At 35.0% G+C, this 21,754-nt stretch overlaps 1 protein-coding gene across 2 annotated transcripts in view; it reads left to right on the top strand.

Moving 5' to 3' along the window:
* Positions 1 to 21,611, top strand: part of LOC126967073 (probable E3 ubiquitin-protein ligase HERC4) — a 51,506-nt gene extending 29,895 nt beyond the window's left edge. For both annotated transcript variants that reach the window (XM_050811448.1, XM_050811449.1), the window contains 7 exons: positions 2,998 to 3,264; positions 4,753 to 4,930; positions 5,262 to 5,440; positions 6,034 to 6,225; positions 6,820 to 6,962; positions 10,274 to 10,382; positions 12,519 to 21,611. In XM_050811448.1, coding sequence (XP_050667405.1) covers positions 2,998 to 3,264; positions 4,753 to 4,930; positions 5,262 to 5,440; positions 6,034 to 6,225; positions 6,820 to 6,962; positions 10,274 to 10,382; positions 12,519 to 12,671 — 1,221 coding nt within the window. In that variant the 3' untranslated portion in view covers positions 12,672 to 21,611. The remainder of the gene's footprint in view (positions 1 to 2,997; positions 3,265 to 4,752; positions 4,931 to 5,261; positions 5,441 to 6,033; positions 6,226 to 6,819; positions 6,963 to 10,273; positions 10,383 to 12,518) is intronic.
* The last annotated feature ends 143 nt before the right edge of the window (positions 21,612 to 21,754 follow it).

Here is a 21,754-nt window from a genome sequence, read left to right as displayed (position 1 = left end):
AGAAAAAAAGGGCAACTTGATAACTAAGTCTAGCATAGATCATATTTTTGTTAGAACAATAAGCAACCGAAATCTTTACACAGCTGTTATCAACATTGCGCCAACGAACACTGCATAACTGGTTTAGCATTACTGGTTGGATAGAAGATAACTCAATCGCTAGGAAACAAAATTTTGCATGTAATTATGTAACTTCTCTAGATAAAATTAGGGTTCAAGATCAACTAAATAAGGCTGATTGGAATGCAGCATTAGCCTACGATAGCCCAACTGATGTTTTAGAATGCATTATAGATAAGTTCTCAAGTGTATATAATAGCTGTAAGAAAACAACACTTGTAAATAATGAAAGTAAAAGAAAAAATTGTAAATGGTCTGATAAAATAAAAATGTTATTAATGTGTCAAAAAATGGATGAATTATACTCGATATGGAAAAAAGATGAAAGCAACATGAAAAATAGGATATTGTGTAACGTATATAGAAATATAACAAATAAATATATATAATTTGCAAAAAATCTTTATGTACAAAATAAAGTAAAAATAAATTATAAAAATTCAAGGAAAATATGGGAGATTATAAATGACCTATGCGGTAAAATAAATACATCTACAGATAACACAATACTAAAATCGTTTCATATAGAAAAAAAAGATATAGCCAAGAAATTTGCATTAGAATTTCATAAAAATGTAAAAAAATAACCAGTTATTGTTCCTCGCCCATGCTTGACACAAATTCGTATATAATACAACCGGACAGATCTATGAGATTAAATAAAAGTAATCATGAAGCTGTTCACCACCTTACAAAATAGTTAAATGACAATAAAAGTCCAGGGATTGATGGTATAAGAGCTAAAGACCTAAAATTTGTTAAAAATAGTATAACGCTAGCATTCACAATATCCGGATGGTTGAAAAGTTGGTACAGTTAGGCCTATTTACAAAAAAGGTAGCCACGCAGATGTCAACAATTACAGGCCAATAACGATATTATCATGTATTGACAAAATAGTTGAGAAGTATTTAGGAGGGCAAATAAATGAATATAAAAAAGAATAAAGTCATAAATGAAAAACAGATTTCAAAAAAATCGTAGCACAAACCAACTGTTGGCCAAGTTCACCAATGAGGTCAATGGACACCTGGACGCCAGGCAGCATATGCTAGTTGTCCTAGTAGATGTCAGTAAGTCATTCGAGACAAATTAGACATAATATTTTAAATGAGAAGCTTAGCCAAAATGGTATACAGGGTCCGCTTTTAAAGTGGTTTCAGCACTATCATACCAACAGATATACATCGGTCAAAATAGGTGACGTAGTTAGTGAAAAAATATTAACCGAAGAGGGCACAGCTCAAGGCTCAAATCTAGGACCGACCGAGTACTTTATTTTTGTAAATGACATGTGCAATATTTTCGACGGAATATCTGTATACCAGTTTGCTGACGATACCTGTTTATTAGCTGTTCATACAAATTCAGATAAATTACAACAAATAATGCAACGTAACTTCGATTCGTTAAGTAAATGGGTTGGACTTGTTATAAATGCATCAAAAACTAAAATGCTGCACATACATAGTTCACATAACAAGTCAACATTCCGTCCAATCATTGTCGCTCATGACCACCACTGTCTCCATCATGCGCGTACACATTGCCAGTGTGAGCCATTAGAGATAGTAGATAAGCATACGTATTTGGGACTTATTGTAGATAATCGTTTCAACTGGTCTCATATTGACAGTGTATGCGCTAGGCTAAGATCAGTACTCGGCAAGTTGTATATCTTAAGATATAAGTTACCCTATAGAACTCTTAGGCTTATCTATATGGCAGACTCGATAATTAATTATTGCTTGAGTAGTTACGGTCGTACTTATAACAGTTTCATTGAGAACATTTACAAATTACAACTTAAAATATTAAAAACTATAGTACCGCAACACATTAGAAAGAAATATAAAAATAACGAAATGGGTTTGTTTAAATTTTGCAGAATAGTAAATGTCTACGATAAGATAAAAATCTCTGTTATAATGGAAGAAATCTCAAACATTAAGGCTTCAATGAGACGGTCACGGCAACCACACCTCCGTAGTCTGTCCTACCTAAACACATACATATTACCTAAATTTAACAATGCATATGATAGGCGAAAATGGGAGTTTTTATTGCCAGACACACTAAATGGTTTGCCAGCAAACGTTTAAGAAAGCATTGAGAAAAAACCGGAAAAGGCAAAGTATTTATTAAGCAAACAATTTTTAATGTAATTATGTATAAATTGGTATAAAATTTAATATAATAATGTAAGTCATTAAGAGCGATCTCGTCCCCACGGATAAACCTTACATGGTTTCTTGTGGGTGACTTTATATGTATTTTCTCTGTAATACTTTTAATTGTGAACAATAAAGAAAAAAAAAGGTAGTTATCATGTGAAAATAGTTTCACTCAAAAATCTCAAACTATGAAGGTTCTGTGTCAATTCAACGTACCTATTACAATAAAACGGCAATTTCATACTTTAACCCCTAATATTATAGACAATGTCAGTCTCTATTTTTCGAGTCAATGAAAACAGCAGTTTGGAGGCGTGAATTTTAAATGTCTGCTGTAACCATGTTATATTCTCTTATAACAAACACACATTAAACACAGGATCGTGTTCGATACCTAGGTTTAAATACATGTACGCGCTTTTTTAAAAGGTATAGCATGTTGTATCATCCCGGAATAGGATGTTGCTTCTATAGTTTGGTTTTACGTTTGTTTGGTTCACAGAGTACTGGATCTTTGACAATTTGAGCAGCTCTGAGTTGTACGCGGTCAAATGATTCCAGCTGATAATAACTAAAAATAAATGTAATATAAAGTTCATGTAATACAAAACTCAAATCTGAACTCTCATTTCTCAACTCCTCTTAGATTAAGTAAGAGCCATTGCAATAAATTGTTGGCATACAATTAATAAAATGATTACAGTCGACACAACCGCACCTCTGCAACTACGCCTTCCTGTTCGACGTGCAGTGCAAGTCGCTGCTGCTCAAGATCGACCAGCAGCTTCAGATGCAGATGGCCGTGAGCCGGGCCACGACCATGATGTTCACGAGGCTGTTCGTAGACCCCACGTACGAGTACCACAGGGACCAGTTCCTCAACCTCACTGTATCGAGGAACCATATCGTGAGGGACACGATGCTCCAAATTAGTAATCACGATAGCTCGCAACTCAAAAATCCGCTTCGAGTAAGTTATACTGTCTACATACATACTATATACTAGATGTCTCCGTTACTTCGTCAGATGGACTGAAATCCATCTTACTCTGCTATAAAAAAACACAACACGCTTTCGTGTCTTCGTTATTATGATTATTTTCACCATTGTTTTGGTATTCGTTGCCTTAGGCAAATTTTATTAAAATAATTGTCAATGGCTTGGCCATTTGATAAGGCATGTAGCAAGGTAAAAACGAATTTCTTATGGCAACACGACCAACCGTCGAATTGACCACTCACGTGACTCGACATTAGAACTCGTGACCATACACGTGTACTGTTACTTAAATTAATTAAATTTATGCGAGTTAAGACTCGCATAAATTCCACGTGTCTCAATATTGCTACAAGAGCCGAATTTCTTAAAAATACACTTTATTTGAAGGATGGCATTATGCATACTGTAGTAGCACATTTTACTTAGTTTTTATTATAGAACTAAAATATTTATTGACAATAATGCTTGACAAACAAATTTGGTTTTTTGTTTTCCTTTTTTGTGGGATAGTATGCTGATATAGTTTCTTGGTTTTCTGTATTATACACATTTTTCAACTTTTTGCTCTTCTTATGCAAAAAATGAGAACGTGCTAGTGCCTCTCTTATTTCACGTTATTTTTTATTAAGATTCCTACTAGGTTACTGAGCAGGAAAATGATAGGATACCTAAGAGAGCATATAAAATGTGTTAACTTCAATTCAAAAATTAAGATTAAGATTGAGCGATGTACCAATTTGTACCAGGAGTATTTATTTTACTTGACAATAGGATTTTGTTCATTGATATACTTAATTAATAAAATATAATTAATTGCTTAAGAAGAGACTGCTTGATTTATTCGCGGAAAGTAAATTATGTACCTACGGGTAATAAAGTGTGGCATATAAATATTTCAAACAGAAGTATTTCTTTTTTAACAAAATCGATTTTTTTTTGTAACTTTTGTGTGCAAATTTTTTTTATTATTTAAAAAATTATTGAATGATACAATACAAATATTGAATTAAAGAACCATTTTATTCAAGAAACACTAAAACTCCACACTTCTCAATAAATATAATATCTAAAATTATTTAGGTATTTTTTATGGAAGAGGAGTAGGTACAAACGAGCGTACGCGTCAATTGATGTTAAGTAACTATCGCTGATTTGCGCGATTTTTTTTTAATGTATACACTTATCTAGTTAATAAGTTGTGTAGTTCAAAAATCCATTTATTTTATTGTGACTGATCCCCTCATACATAACGCATATATCGTCCACGTATCTGACATATCTTGACAATATGTCAAGCGCGCGCACCAGTCACCGTAATCTTGTCATGCCGAGAACCAATCACTTAAAACACGTTGGACGTATGACAAACCTGCTCTTTTTGAATAGATGTGATAAAAAATATTATTTATTATAGGTATTGTGCAAAATTATTACGAAAATAATTAGTAAATGTTTCAGGTAGAGTTTGTTGGCGAAGAAGCTGAAGATGCCGGTGGTGTGAAGAAGGAGTTCTTTCTACTGTTGCTGAAGGAAATATTCGATCCCGTGTACGGAATGTTCATGCAGTCGGAGGAAACTAACATGATATGGTTCTCTAGCAATCCATTGGAAGATGACGTCATGTATTATTTGATAGGTACATGATTCCATGTCAAATATAACAGTTTAGTTACATTTTAATTGAGTTAAAGTTTAATAGCCCGATGAAGTCAAGACATATGTATGGACACAGTAGAGCCTTAGAATCCTTACTATATATTATATTATACTTTGGGAATCCTGAAGCCGTTTTAAAATGACAATTAATGTAATTCTATAACAGTTTTGTTAAGTTGCTGGAGTAGATGAATCTCGTCCATGCTAGTTTTATTTGAATTTTTCAGAATACTGTGATTGCGACTTGAATACTTAATTACATACAAATGTCAATATTAATATAAACAATTTAATCAGCATGTGCCTTCTAGGAGCAATCTACGGATTAGCGATCTACAATTCGATAATAATCTACGTGCCGTTCCCGTTGGTGCTGTATAAGAAGTTGCTTGGTGAAGCGGTCATGTTGGACGATCTCTCCGACCTCCATCCCACGCTCGCCAACAGTCTCAAAAGCTTGCTGGAATACACGGAAGAAGATGTTGAAGAAGTAAGTATAAAATGAAAAAGAAAATTATATAGAGACTACCGGACCCGTCAGACGTTTTGTACTTGTGTATCAAAAGAAGCTTCATAGGTGGTCGAAAAACTGCATAGTGGTGATTATCCTGGGCCAGTCATGGTTTAGTGGAAGGTGTCTTAATCAAAGGAGTCACAAAGCCATTTCTTCTTTGTTATTTCGAGTTAGTCAGCACCTATTTACAAGGTACGAACTATCCAAGCATGTTTAGAAGTCAATGTTCCGGATTTTATAAAGGATGAAGACAGGCTCTCTTCTAGCCCAAATAAGAACCCCCTGGGCTTCAAATTATGGCCAGCTTTACAAGACATGGCCTGCTGTAAAAGAGACGCCGTCTAAGAGTCGGCCATTAAATCCATAAATTTGTGGCCGAACAAATTAATAAATTATCCAGTTCATACATTGATGAGACTTCAATTAATAAATACATATATAATATATATTCAGTTCATATTGCGTCATCAAAAATAAATGAGAACTGTTGGCCAGAGCACGATAGATATTTACAAAATATACATATTGATATTATATTCATGTTTTTATTGTTATTGAATGTTTTGCAGGTGTTCAGCTTATGTTTCGCTGTGAACACGGTCGTGTTCGACCAGCTCCAGGTGCACCCGCTCAAGGAGGGCGGCGAGAGCCTGCCCGTGACCCTCGAGAACAAGGCGGAGTACGTGGACCTCTACGTGGACTTCCTGCTCAACAAGTCCGTTGAGAATCAATTCAAAGCGTTCAACCAGGGATTTCAAAAAGTGACTATCACATGCTTACATTAGTTATTAACCGCGCGATTACTTCCTTACACACCTGCTCGAGAGTCATAATTGGGGTGTCGACTGCACATAATTTGCTTTAAAGGTTTTTAGTTTGTTTCCATTAGAGTATTCTAAAAACTCAATTAGAGTATTTACGAGACTGGTTTCAGATTATGTGATCATGCCAAAATCGATTCAAATACAAAAACATCGATTCTAATCAATAAATGTCAATAGTACCTACCAAAATAATAATCATTTGTTGAACCACAACACTACTAAATTGATGACTTTATTTCCGTCACCGCGATTTACAGGAAAATCTAAATAATGTTTTATTTTATTTTAAATTGAATCCCCTGTTCAATTCATTGATTCCGATTATGGCAAAAATTAAGCAAATAATTACTATATTAATTTAACTTTGACGCATGAGAAAAACCTTTCTCCTTTACTCCGAATAAATCAAACCATAACTTTAAATATTCAGCATTAAATACATACTTTGAACATATACATAGTTCCGTTTGTGAATTATGAACTGTTCAATAACACACCTTATATTGATAACAACAAGCGCTATATTTACAGGTGTGCGGCGGAAGGATAGTAAAACTGTTCAGATCTTACGAGCTCATGTCGGTAGTGATCGGCAACGAGGAGTACGACTGGGAAGTGTTCGAGACCAACTGCGAGTACAAGAACGGGTACTCGGCCACGGACCAGGAAGTCAGGTCGGTGTACAGTGTTGTACAATGGTGGAACATAATAACGTGTAGATTCGTAGATTAAGGGGCTGTTTCACAATGTATAAGTAGCAGATTGTCATACGCTAGACACGGACGAGTAAAAAAATAAGGACTCCGTGTCACCTTACATAACAGTGAGTCACTAAAACAAGCCGGTAAACATGTAAATACATAGCCTAACGCATACACTTACACTAATACAAGCCGATCGGCCGCCATTATGAGATTTGCCATCGTCTGTGACAGATCAGTTCGCGTCGCAATAAAATATTTTAAAAATGCCATCGTGCATTGTGAAAAACTGTAAAAACAATACTATAAAAGTATTTGTGGATATATCTAATATCTTTAAATGAGCAATTCTTGTATACATATATATATATATATATATTCTGAATCTCGGAAACGGCTCCAACGATTTTAGTATACAGGTAGTTTCGGGGGCGAGAATTCGACCTAGCTAGGTTTCAATATTAAAAAATGTAATTTATCCGTGTTTTATATATATATTATATACACAAGACTATAATAGCTCAGATGGGACATTGGGTGATCTGGAAAGCAGAAGACCCTGGTTCGAATCCAGATGTCCTATAGTATTTTTTTTTCAAGTTTTGTACATTCTTAAAAATCCGAGCAAGGCTCGGTCGTCCAGATATTGATTATTTAAGGAGGAAAAAATTGTGTAACTGGTATACTTCGTAACCCCATACACACTAGCATAAAGGTGCTTCACTTGCTAATATTACGGCGCCGAGTCCTTCTTTTTAACTAGTCCGTGAGGCTAGATAAATTAATGGCTACATAAAAGTTACAGATATAACAGATTGCGTTTCATAATCACTTCACCGCTATATTTAATTACTAGATGACTTATCTGACAGATCGGTCTGGCATTCCGTTCGACGAAATGAAAACGTATTAAAAAAACTTTTTAAATAACGTAACCTTAATGGCTTTTAATGTCAATTTTATTCCATATTTTACAGTTTTCTTTATTTTTATTTTCACAATAAAATCAATCATTACATAACTGTATGCCGCTTTCGTGTAACAAAATTTGTCACTCGAATGTGTTAAGTTTGTGATTTTATCTGGCTCAAAGAGCGCTCTTCTACATTTAGCTCGGCTAATTTCGAATATTCGAGGATACCCGATAGCCTATGACATTTTAGAATACATATGCGAAATTAATCATAAAAATAAAGCCGTCATAATTCAATGTTCACCCTCCCATTTTTTTTACATTCCCTCGTTGCCCATGATCGTAGGGAAGCAGACACGGCAGCCATAAGCGCCATTGGCAACGGAGTACCATATGACCTTGTCCCGTTACCAAATTAAATATTGATAAAATTTAAACAGGACTGTATACTAGATTGGCAAGAATATTGTGACGAAAGATCGCGGCAAAAGGACATATGGTATAAAACAATAGTGTGTCAGCTCCCTAGATGTCCATTGTTTACAGAATCCAAAGTTAAAAGGACGGATATCGTAACAATGTTAAGACTTCGTTCCGGGCATATTCTATCAAATAAATTTAAATTTTTAATGAAAAGGTTGCTAACACAAAATTGTATAGGCTGTGGAGACACAAGAATCGATGATGTTTTCCATCTTTTGATGGAATGTGTACGGAACGATTCAGAGCGGCCGAGTCTACTTAAGAATAATTACAATGTGTAATAGTTAACTGGCCTCTCTACTATCAAAGGCCCCGCGGTCGCTCGTTAAGATGTGTTAATAATGTGTTTGTATTTTTTTTGGTTATATATATATATGGGGCTCTTTGTGTTTTTTTATATATTGTGTGATGTAATTAAGATTTTTTTTAAGCTACGGGGGTGATAAATTCATCTTTGACTAAGCCCCAAAAAAAAAAGAATAAAAAAAGTAATAAACAAACCATGAAGCAAACATAAATATAGTAGAAGAGGCCAAGCGGGATTTTCGGATTTAATCGAGTGCATCAGAATAACATAAGAGGGGCAAGGTGGAAGACCTTATGAAGTACTCCCACCATAACTGTGCTCTGTATATAGGGTCGAACGTATAGAGCAGCCGATTATTAAAAAAAAAATCAATCGATAGAACAATTCGAGCGCGTCAGATTAAGGTAAGGTAAGTTAATTATATGCAGTAAAATGTGCATTTCAATCATCTAACAATTAGAGCGTTACACAGGGAAATCGGAAAGTCGCATAGTTTTAAACCAAATAATTTAAACCGTTATTCAGATTACGGGAATTTCTCCACATAATTATCAGATTATGGGTCAGGACGACAAGGACATTAAGATGAACCGTCTGTATAATAATCTGACGCGCTTGAGTATTTCATGGTCAAGAAATTTTTCGAATTTTCTCAATCGGTCTTGACTTTCTGTCACGTCCAAATCGTCAGTCTCTTGAATTGAAGCTACAATAGAGTTCACTTAACATCTCGTCTCATTGTCACGCTATATAACGTTATTTTCTACCCCTTCGTATGGCCACCCCCACGACCCCCGCCATGCAAACCGGCAGATTAATATTTAACGTCATAATATATAGTAATATTTGTCGTTATCAGACACACGTGGGGCGCACACATTAATAATATTCGAATAATCCGCTTGAATATTTCTTTGGGTCTGTTTTTTGCAATATCATACACACTCCCCACCAATGACAGAGTACACTAAACTTTTTTTTTAGCATCTAGCCTTCACAATACATTAACTGCCCACGACGCTTGAGTAAATCCCTATTAAATCTCTTGGGCTCCCCTACCGTTATATAAAGTGAAATTATTTTGCCAAATGCCTGTCACTCTGTTAGGCATCCATCACATAACTATGATATTTACTACTAGATCCATCTTATAATTTAAATAGCTTACCTGCTAACACAATGTATACATTGTGAAACGCAAATCATGTCTTCATTCGATAGATATGTAGAAAATGGCCTATTCGTAAATTTACTTGGACATTGTGAAACAGCCCCTAAAGTAACAAATTTTATTTATTATATTCGCAGTAGTCCAAGCAATAGTATTATAAAATGATAAGATGGACTAGAAGACTTATTGTTAACACTTGCTCGAAGCGGGAGGTTAACTAATCTATCTTGTTAGGGATCCATACACAACGGCTAGCTCCACCTGTCTGTCTGTCTGTCAGCGAGCTGTATCTCAATTCGAAAATGGCCGCCGTGAAAAAAAAGTTCATTTTATGTAAATGATTCGATTTAATGTTTATTATTTTTGTTATTTATTGTAATAATATTATAAGAATGACGACTATTTGGCAGATGGTTCTGGGAAGTGTTCCACGAGTTGTCCATTGAAGATAAAAAGAAGTTCCTATTGTTCCTGACGGGCAGTGACCGAGTGCCCATACAAGGGATGAAGGATATTAAGGTATGCGATATCTGATCACATCTGTTGTTGATCGACTCAGACATTGTGATACAAGCTCGGAATTAGGAAAAACTAATGTCAAATACTGACCATATGGAGTAACAATACTATAAAAGCATTTCCCCCCGATAACAAACCATATGACATAATGCTATGGAAATTCGCAAATAATAGACCCAACAAGCAGTATTTTTTTTATGGAAAAGGAGGACAAGAGCGTACGCGTCACCTGGTGTTAAGTGATCACCTTCACCTCTTGCAACGCCAGAAGAATCACAGGAGCGTTGCCGGCCTTGAAGGAAGGAGTATGCGCTTTTTATTCGAGATATGGTTCTGGAAAGTGTTGCCATTGTCGAGCGAGTTGTCCATTGTCCATTAAATAGTAAGCAGTATTCACATTTGTCAACTGTCTGATCTCTTTAGCGGTAAAAGATGGAGAACTCAAGTTGTGTTCTTTTCTTGTAGGTTATTGTTTGTGAACCAATATAATACTTTTAACTTAGAATCATCAAGCATTTTGCTATCCACTGTATTTTGTTTCCGTTTTATTTTGAATAAAAGTAACGTGTCATCACCAAATATAGTATTTTATGCTACAGTTGTATAATAAGGGTCAAAAACACGAGTGGGTGAATGACACAAATGACGCCACGAGTGTTTTTTGACCTAGTTATACATCAATAATTGTTCTTCGACTAGGTAATTTTAAATGAAAAAAAAAATACACAAATAAATACGGCGAGGTTTTTTAAAAAATACTGCTTATATTTGTACTTATCTCATCGCGACAAAAGTGAAAATTACATAATATACCTAGCGGTATCCTGACAAAATATATCAACAAGTTTTTTTTTCTTAAATTGACATTAAAATCATCTTCATCAAATCATCATCTAATGATTTAAACATGGAAATAATATGGACTACGCATTTATAGCTACGTATTTATATTTTCTTTGTGCTTCGGGGTGTTAAAAAAAAAGGAAAGTCCCAGGCCCAAGGGTGTCGTGTAAGAGGCGGCCAAGGGCTTTTTAGAAGTGGGAGAGTCACGATGCCGTCTTATGATGTCAGCACAATCGGCCCAGGGGGCCTACTCATAAAATCGATATTCGATATATCGTGGCATTAGTCGTGTCGAATCCTAGTCTTAGTTACATCGTATTCAATGTCGAAACGATGGTTGAACGAACGAAACATTTTTCGATATTATCGGTCTAGCCCTACTCTTAGTTGTAAATGTCAGAGACGAATATTCGAATTCGACAAACAATCAAACGTCACTTTTACGATAATCTCAACGACACCTTCTAGGCTGTCGTTGCTATTATCGTTTCGAGTTATATAGATATATTTGCCATACAATTTACAAACTTAATAAATAAAATTAAAATAATTATATGTGATTTACTATTCAACAGGATTTATTAACTACCAAGTAATTTTAGTCATTTTGTTGATCGTTTATGCGTAGAAAGTAATGCAAATGGCCGCCTGAGAAATAGGAAGTCGACGAGAAGGATTGAGTTACTTTTTTTTTTCATTTTATTATCCACAAGTTTTGTAATATTTTTTCAATTTTAAATGCTCATATTTTATTCATTACATAATTTTTGAATATTCACATTTTGTGTAAGTGATGCAAATTGGTGTTGCAGAGTCTGGCATGGTTCTAAGCGCCTAAGCTATGTTTTGACTTTTGACACTTAGCAGCGACATATCACAGATTATACATAGTTTGCGCATAACTCATTCACTCTAACATCGTAAAAAAATCAAAATATTAGTCTATGGTTACGATAAACGATATGGAATACGAACATTTGTTAGAGTAGGGTAGGTGCGATATATTCGTGTTATTATCGTATCGCTCCGAATATATTGTTGTCGATTTTGCGAGTAGACCTACAGACTCGTCCGGGTTACTTACCACACTGTTATCTACTCGCGTCAGAGCAGTGGCTGTATAGAGATGTATTACATATGTAACATCGAGCGACCACAGTCTGCCACATTGTTGGTAACTCTTCCATGAGTGCCGGGCAACAGGATCCCACTATACATTGCTTACTGATCTTTATGTTTGTTATATTGTAACAACAACTAGATTTCCAATTATAAATAAATTACTAATTTCAGATTCGCATCCAGCCGGTAGCAGACGACCGGTTCTTCCCCGTGGCGCACACGTGCTTCAACCTGTTGGATCTCCCGCGGTACAAGACGAAGGAGAAACTCAAGTACTACTTGGTACAGGCCATCCAACAGACGCAGGGCTTCTCGCTTGTCTGACATGCGGCGACATCAAACAGAATATTGCACACACGGCCAACGAGACAAGATAAAGAGAACCAACGACCCTCCTTTACACTCTACTTTATTCTTTTTTTCAAATGCGCTCTTACCTTTATTCTTGTTAAGTACGCCGCGTGCTATTTTAATTCGGTTCCGGTTCATTTCTTCTCGAACATTTTACACATATCAAACATTTTGCGCGTAAGTTCTAGCGGTAATGTTAATTGCGTTTTGGACATACACTGAATTTGTTATATACAATACAAACTTTTATTATTATGCATTGGCGTAAAAAGCTTCTAAAAATAGTGACAAAACAAAAAAAAAGTTTAACATGTTTTATTAAAAAATACATTTGGAAATAGTAGGAAAAAGGGAGTTGAAGTTACTTTCGTAAAAGTATGTGAGTAAAATAGTAAGCAGCACTTCGCCCACCTTCCTACCTTCCTTCGGTAAGTTCTTTATCATTGATCGCGGTACTCGAATTCATTTAAAATAATGTCTCGTACAAATCGTTTCACACGTTTCAAAGACGAGCCTGATAGACAAACAAAACTTTTAAAATTGAATTTTGGTACTTATCAATTCAATGGAAACATTCATCTGGACGTATTTAGTAATAGGATTTTATTTTAATATTTCAAACAGACAAATGCATTTTAATTCAATGCCTGTATTTGGAATGTTGGTCTAGAAATCGCTCTGTCTGGCGTGTGTCACCAGTACTTGATGTGTCATCAGCTCTCTCATTGAACAATGTTACAACAATACCAACATTAAATACGAATTATTTCTTTTTACATTTGTTTCTGTTTAGAGTGCGCCCTAGCTACTGACATTACTGACCTAATAACTACATTTTATGTCCCAAAGTGGCGAGCTCAATAGGTCACTTTCATCTATCAAAATTAGTAAATAATTTTATTTATACAGTTTTTACCATAAGAAATACGAAATCAATACTAAATTGTTATAAATAACATGAGAATCATTTATATTTTCAAATTTAAAATCATAGTTTTATTATCTGTAGGGTAAAAGTGGGATAGATGCCCCACTTTTTGTAAGCTGACTATAACATTTTTTTTAAAGCACTATTCGAGTGAGTTAACTATTTGTAACAACTATAGTCCTTATACTTACTATCTACTCATATCATTATTCAATGCATACCGTAGATTTGTAGATATTCGGCTGTTAAAAAAACTTATTGTTTGAGGATAGACGCCTATTGTATGGGGTAGATGCCCCTGGCAAAATTTCGACATGAGTATATATGCCCTGCTATGGGATAGATGCCTCCGTAATAAAAAAAAATCGTAGAAAATTAAATAAAATGTTTATTTGCTTTCTTAGTTGCAATAATATATTATAAAGATTTCTTATCCAAATATACCGTAAAACTGAAGTAAATGGTACTTTTATAGGAACAAATGGCTCAGTCTTTCAATCATTCTTTGGGCAAACTTAGCAACTTAACAACGTCTATTAAAAATTATTTAAAACTTTACAGAACTAAATTTAGGAATAATAAAACTTAAAACAAATCCGTCCCTTAAGACTTCTTTGGGAAAAAACAAAGCTTTCTTCTTAAAAAAAAATAACAGTAATCAAAATTTTTAAGTACTCAACAAATATAGAGATACTGTTTACTTTGGCCAGGTTACTTCTTCTTTGAATTCACTTTGGCCAGGTTAACTTTCAGAGCTGCAAGCTTCTTCTTGGGTCCACATCTATTACAGTAATCGCCATATAGCGTGCAATCTTCGTGTAACCAGAGTTTACACATCAGGCACTGAATCCAGTCCGCCGTGGACTTGGTACTTGCATAGTCATCGAAACATTCTCTGCATTGAGTATTTTCTTTATCAGATTCAGTCTGGTCAGAATCTGATTCATCGAACTCTTGTTCACTTTCAGAGCTAAACCTCGGTCTTTTCTTTTTAGGAACTGATTTTTGGTTGTTTTTTCTAGGTTTGTCTGGTGTTTGCTTCTTAGCTTTACCTTTCAACTTAGCTTCCTTAGAGTGAATATGTTCTTCTGAATTTAAAACGGCAGCACCTTGCTTGCCTCTTTTGTATAATGGAACAGGAATTTTCGGGATAGGTGAACATTCGTTAAGATATTTACTTGGAGTTATGACTTCTACACTTTCAGGCTCCCTATTGATAGTTGACGACGATGGACCAGGCTGGGGCTCAACATAATATGAATTCACATCAGCAATAGCGTCGAGTTCCCTTGCTACTGGTTGGTCTTGAGCAAGGTTTCCTTCATCTAGATTTTGAAAGCTGTTATCAGAGATAGCAAAGTAGCTGTCGGGAATAGCAGAAGGATTGTACGGGACACCACATGCACGAAACCCATTCACAGCATTAGAAGAGGTAGCAGCGCGAGCCCATGCGTTACCTATTAATTTTCCAGCAATGTATCGATTTATTTTTCGATCTTTGTGACTCAACATCCAGTTTTTAGTTTCTGAAGCGAAGTAAGTTTTGAAAGGTTTAAAAAAACTCCGGTCAAGCGGTTGTAAAGCCTGTGTAGTGTGGCTTGGCAAACAGAACAATATGATGTCATTTTCTTGTGCTAATTCTAGAAAAACAATAGCAGTAGTGTGAGATGAATGCCCGTCAAGTATAAGCAAAACCTAACCCTGTAGTTTTATTGGCACGAACTGTTCTTTCAGACACTTTTGAAAGAGTTCTGAGTTGACGTAGGCAGATTTTTTTTTCATGTACACTTTGGCTCCGGGCGGAAGACCCTCTAATAACTCTGGTCTTTTATTGACCCCCTTGATAATGACCACTGGAGGAACATAGTTGCCAACAGCGTTACAGCAAGCTATAATTGACATTGTCTCACCTTTTTCGCTAGAAGTGATGGAATTTACTACTTTGGCACCTTTAGTAGCAATAACTTTACCAGGAACTTACTACTTACTACTTTTCATTTGAACCCCAGTTTCGTCAATATTATAAATTCGATCAAATCATTTTCAGTTAGTACTTTTAGCAACAATTCAAACATTTTGTTTACTTCATCTCGATTTAATCCTTGAGCCCTTGCAATAGACAAACCTTCTGCCTGGTGAATACTGAGTTCTGGGTGTCGTTCAAGAAATGATTTGAGCCAGTGCTGACCAGCCATACGTGTCTCTTTGTTAAAAGAATTTTCCAAACCCAGTTTCTCGGCAAATTCAAAAGCGAGTCTTCTTACATCCTGTCGTGTTGTGGGAAATCCTGCCTTTTCTAATTTTTGTATGTGCGCTACGAGACGTTTCTCGTTGTCAAAGTCCAGTGTGGGATGTTTTCCTGAAAAAGAAGAAATTAATAGGTATAGAAAAAAAACTGAGGATTCAAAAAGGACAAGTATGAAAAAACAAACTAAGAAGACAGTGCCTAAATTGAATTTGATTAGGGCAATTAATTCCTCTATTACTTACCCAAAGTAAGTTTTTCACAGTTTTTTTTAGCATATCGCCGCCTCAAAGTTCGAGATGGAATACCATAACGACGAGATATTTCATTTACACCGACTTGGCCTTTATCCATTTCCCCAAAAGCTTTGCAAAGGGCTTCTTCAGACCAAGCAGCACGAACGGGTGCCCCTATTTTCCTTTTATATTTTCGCGGCATTTTGTCTAAAATAAAAAATGAAATTAGGTGATACGCTGCATTATTTTTTACAAGTACAGTGAAGTACGACATGTAAAGGTATAAACTGCTCATAAATAAACTGGAAAATCAATTTTCCTACTAAGTTGCATATTAACTAGATAGGTACGTTATTTAAAAAAATCTTACCTATAGCCTAAGTACCTGTGAATAAGTCATTGAGGATATATGCCTCTAAGGGCGTCTATACTCAGTCAATAGTGGGGCCTCTATCCTTTTTAGTAGGGATAGACGCCCCAGCAAATAAATAAAAATACTTAAATAATTTCGTAATTTTATAAACACACCATAAATATAAATAATACATACTATTTAAATAACAATACACACTTAAACTTCCCTTCGAAAACGAAAGTTCTGAACACGTCAAAATGTCACTGTCACAAGAATCATGCAAGCGCGATAAAATTTTGCAATGTTTTTTTAACTCAAGCGGCGACACGTGCAGTCCTGTCGAAGCGCGTGCGCGGACTGAGCTGTGGGGGCGAGATCTGTCCGAGGAACTTGGTACTAGAGCGTGAACTTAGTTTTAAATTCGCTTTTTTTAAGGTGCGGCGTCTATCCTCCAAGGGCGTCTATCCCACTTTTACCCTACGTCACGTGACCGGCTGTGACGTCACTAGCAGAAAAAATTTGTTTTAAGTAACACCAACGATACTGATTATACAAGGTTTTTTTTTTTTATAAAATCGATAAGGATTGATTGCACTGGATATTTATCCTTTGTTTGTTTAACCTTAAAATATATTTTTTTTGCATAAAGTGGAATTGTTATTTAGGAAGTAAAAATATCGAATGTTTACGATCATTTTCGAATATATTTAAAAAAAATCGAAGATTAGCCTATTGCGATGCCGCTCAAAATTTTGGATTCAATCAAGAATCATAAGCGGCTCTACATTGTAATGGGCAGGGCGTATCATTTACTATCAGCCGAACGTCTTGCTCGTTTCGTCACTTTTTCTCATAAAATAAATTTAAACCTTTTCTCTTTGTAATTAATTCTTGTTTAAAAGTTAATATCAAAACCTTTCCAATTTGTCGGCGGAAAGGACAATGAATACGGCCAGTGCATGTCTAGTGACATTTAAGTCGCGTGTTAATTGTTATTATTAGTTTTTGATAATGTGTACAGACCCTGGGCGTCCCTCCTGAACATAAGTCTAAATAAATAAAAAAGGAAAATCACTCAGTTAAGACTAACAATAATACCAAAGTAAAATATAACAATATAGTCGCCACATACTTAAAACACAGGAACTCATCTCAAGTTAAATTTATGCAAATTATATCTTTTAATTATTAAGGTAATGATTATTCTAGAGTATATTTTGAGAAGTGAAATTTAAATCAGGTAAACGGGCTCAAATTGTTTATACTAAATATTAGATGGTAATATTATTATACTTATTAATTATTGATATTATTTTCTTGCCTAATTTGATTTTATTTTTGTTACTACAACTAGCATGTAGCGTGTACTACGCTTTCTGAGTTGTATCATATAACACAAATTAGAGTGACTAGATTAACTCGTATATTGGTCAGTCAATTTTGAAATAGTAGGTATTAATGCACGGGCGGAATTAATGTTGAGTGCGCCATAGACAAAGTGTATTCTCCCATTTTGTTATCATCACTTTGCTAGAATGCCTCCTACGTAGGGCGTTCAAGTAACTAGCGTAATGCTTAAATCCTACTGAACACAATCTCGAGATATATAGAATAAGGTTGTTAAAATGATGCTTCCAAGCATGTTTAAATATAAACCGGGCCACCCGCTACCTACTTGAAACTTTGATTTGATTCTCTTGAAAAGAATAATACTTATTACTATCAAAGTTATACCTACAGAAAGTGGATTTCATTATGATTGAAGAGGACGTAAATTCATTGCGATTATTCAATTAATTGTGTATTTTACAAAGAAGAGACATTTTTCAGTCGTATTAATCGCTAGTGATCATAAAATAAAATGACATTTAAAATTCTGAAACAGAACCAAAAAATTAAAAAAAAATATATTTTTAGTATTCAGTATTCTCTCCCCTTACGCGGATAACTGCCAGCATCCTTGTATTCATCGGCCTCACGAGCTTGACTATCGGGAATGCATTCTATTGCTATTCGCTGCTTTGAAGTCGTTGTTAGAGCCGGTACCTACCTGGGCTCGAACCCGACGTTTCCGCTTATCCCATAAGTGTTCTATCGGATTCAAGTCCGAGCTTCGAGCTGGCCATTGTATATATATATATGTATTCATCATGTGTTCATCGTAGATGGGTGAAAATTTAAAGTTGTATGTATTTTTTAATGCCACATTATAAAAAAATAAAAACAAAAAATTTCGTCCAACAATTAAAAAAAAAATTTAAGGGTGAACAACACTTATTACTTTGGGGTATGAAAAATAGATGTTGGCCGATTCTCAGACTTACTTAATATGCTCACAAAATTTCATGAGAATCGGTCAAGCCGTTTCGGAGGAGTACGGGAACGAACATTGTGACACGAGAATTTTATATATAAGATATATGTCACCACGTGAGCAACATGAGGCCATGCATTATCATGCATCAACGGTTCTGTCCGATATATCCTGCGTAACGCTGCATAAGGTACCAACCACCACATGGTCTGCGAGGATTTCAGTTATGTAGCGATGAGAAGTTAATCCATTTGCACGGCCACAGCCCGTCACTACAGATCCTCCTCCATAAGCAACAGTTTCCTCGATACAACACTCGGAATAACGTTCTTCTGGGAGAGGATATACTCTGACGTCGGTCACTTCATTCAATTCCTGTGCTGTCAAGCAAATTCAAGTCGAGATCGACGGTTAGCTACCGTTAATGCCGGGCACCTCTCTTTGGAGTCAGGTTCCGTTCAGCAAGACTCCATCTGACGGTATCTGAACTTATGACCTCTTGGCATTCACACACTTTAAAAACAAACTATTCCACAACCTGCAACAATCAAAATATTAAATTTCGTATTTAAGTAGCTTTAACTTAACTGTTGTTTTTTATAAATAAAATATATTATGACGATCAATATATGAGATTCTCATTTTAGTCGTGTTGGCGTCGTCTTGCACATCATTGGTGTACAAGTCCGTCAATGTCCGGAGCGTCGCAAGCTTACGTAGCAATGTATATATAACATATGGATCTCGCCTTTTTAAATATCATATTAATTTGAACAAACATCAGCAATTTAATATTTTACAACAACACAGTTAATATCCATCGCTCCACTCTTTATAAATAGATCGGTGTACCGACGGACAATATAAATGAAATGATTCACAATTACGACTGTCATCTACTAAATAATTAATAGAACATTTGTCTCATGTGATTGTTCTGTGATGGCGTGCTGCTATATTTCCATCGTATTATCAATGTGATGCCAAAATCAACTGTACAATGACGTCAAGGAGATTCTATAAAGTACTCTTTCGTTTTTAAATAATGTTTTACATTCCGCACGTATTTAACCGTATATATAGTACATAGTTTTGTGTATTTCGTAGAGGCTGTACCACAAATTTGGAGATGATATTATATTACTATTTTGGATATAGTATCCATACGCCAAATACTATCAGGTGAGCCTTAAACTCGTTTTCTTCCGTAAACCTACTTGTTACAAATTTTATATTAAGAAGAGGTCTGGTACTAAAAAAATTTACTAGCTAAAGTTTGCGGCTACAAGTTATATATAAACGGCTATCGGCTATTTGTTCCCTGTATTGAACCAACTGTTTGGTACCTGTTACACTAACCACCACTGAAATAATAACATTTCCAATCAGTGATATAATAACTGCATACATGAGTAGGTTCCATGATTTTGATATTCTTAAGTACATTAACATTCTATAAAGCTTTTAAAAAAATTGAAAAATTGCCTTAGATGAAAATTCATCTTTATTTGATTGCGTTTTTATTTTGGAATTATGTTGAATACCGATAATACTTTATATTTTTATATATTTTACTTAACATATCCGTATTGCAGCTCCAAAGAGGTAAAGGTAATGACATTATAATTTTATAAGAATTCTATATTTTATAAATGTAATCTTAATTATGAACAAATTAATGTGAAATATAATGCCAGCGCGATGGTAGAGGGACTGGCCGCCATCTTTATGACGTCATAGATACGTCAGGTCCAGGTAGACTGTCAAAGGCCCGCCCCTGTATCAGTCCGCCGAGCTCTTCACACTTGATTGTTGTCATTGTTTCTACTTGTTCCTTGTTGGTTCCGTGTTGTTATGAAGTGACCACGCTTGTTTATTGATATTTGTGTCTCGTGTTATTTATATTTCACTTTGTTGGACAGTTGTTATATTTTAATTGCTAGATGTTTTGTATTTACGTAAAATATACACGAATACATTATAAGTTAGAGTTGGTTTTGAATGGCATGGCATAGTAACTTAATATAATATTATACATTTGACGTTGTATGTTTATTTTACTATTGACATTGTCACAAAATATATTAACAAATTAAGCGTTATACACTATTTGAACGCGCCAGTTCAAATCATGCATCATCTTAAACACAGTTAAGGTTGAATGGACTCGTGTGTAGCGCACACAATATTTTAAATTTGACGTTGTGGTGTCGGAGTCCACGTTTTCCTTATTTTGACTATGAAAGCACATCGACGGCACGTCCACGACACGTAGACTTATAAAAAATATATCTGCACCTTAGTTGCTGTGTTCGTAATAATAATCAATAATATATTTATTTGATTTTTATTATTGATTTTAGATGTGACGTCAAGTGCCGGTGACGCACCAATATTTAGCCGGTATAGCCCGTTACTGACTGACTGACTGACTATATTCCGAGCGCGTGCTTGTGTGTCGTCAGAATGGGTGACAGCCTTATCATTGCTGCCCCATTATCATCATATTCGTGTCAAGTGTAGACCGGCCATATTATTTGAAACCAACTATCTAAAAATTGCAAATATAAAACTGTAAATACGTAATATAGTAGTCCTATACTGTGATACGTTTTTAGGCCGATGATAATATATTATATTATTTTTGAATAAATTTATTTATTTTATTTGTACGTTGTACATATTGTAGCTCTACTGTCCGTGTTAGTTTGTCTAGCGTGTCTTAACGTTTTAATTGTTTACAATCATCTTTGGTAACACCTCGCGTCCACAGTGGGCAACATCTTTGGGTTCGCACTCAGTGCATAGTTAAAAATATATAATATTTTCATAATTCATTGTCGTTTTTATTTTTGTGATAAGCATTAAGATCTTAATTTCTAATCCAGGATCCTTAATAAAATAATTGAAAATTTCTTCAAATAGCGTGGCTTTGAGTTTGTCTTTTGTTATTAAGACCGATTTATAAATCTATTGTA

Source organism: Leptidea sinapis, chromosome 12 (genome assembly GCF_905404315.1).
Source record: "Leptidea sinapis chromosome 12, ilLepSina1.1, whole genome shotgun sequence".
Classification (NCBI taxonomy): domain Eukaryota; kingdom Metazoa; phylum Arthropoda; class Insecta; order Lepidoptera; family Pieridae; genus Leptidea; species Leptidea sinapis.
Note: the sequence above shows the minus strand (reverse complement) of the source record. Positions and strands in the feature narration are given on the sequence as shown.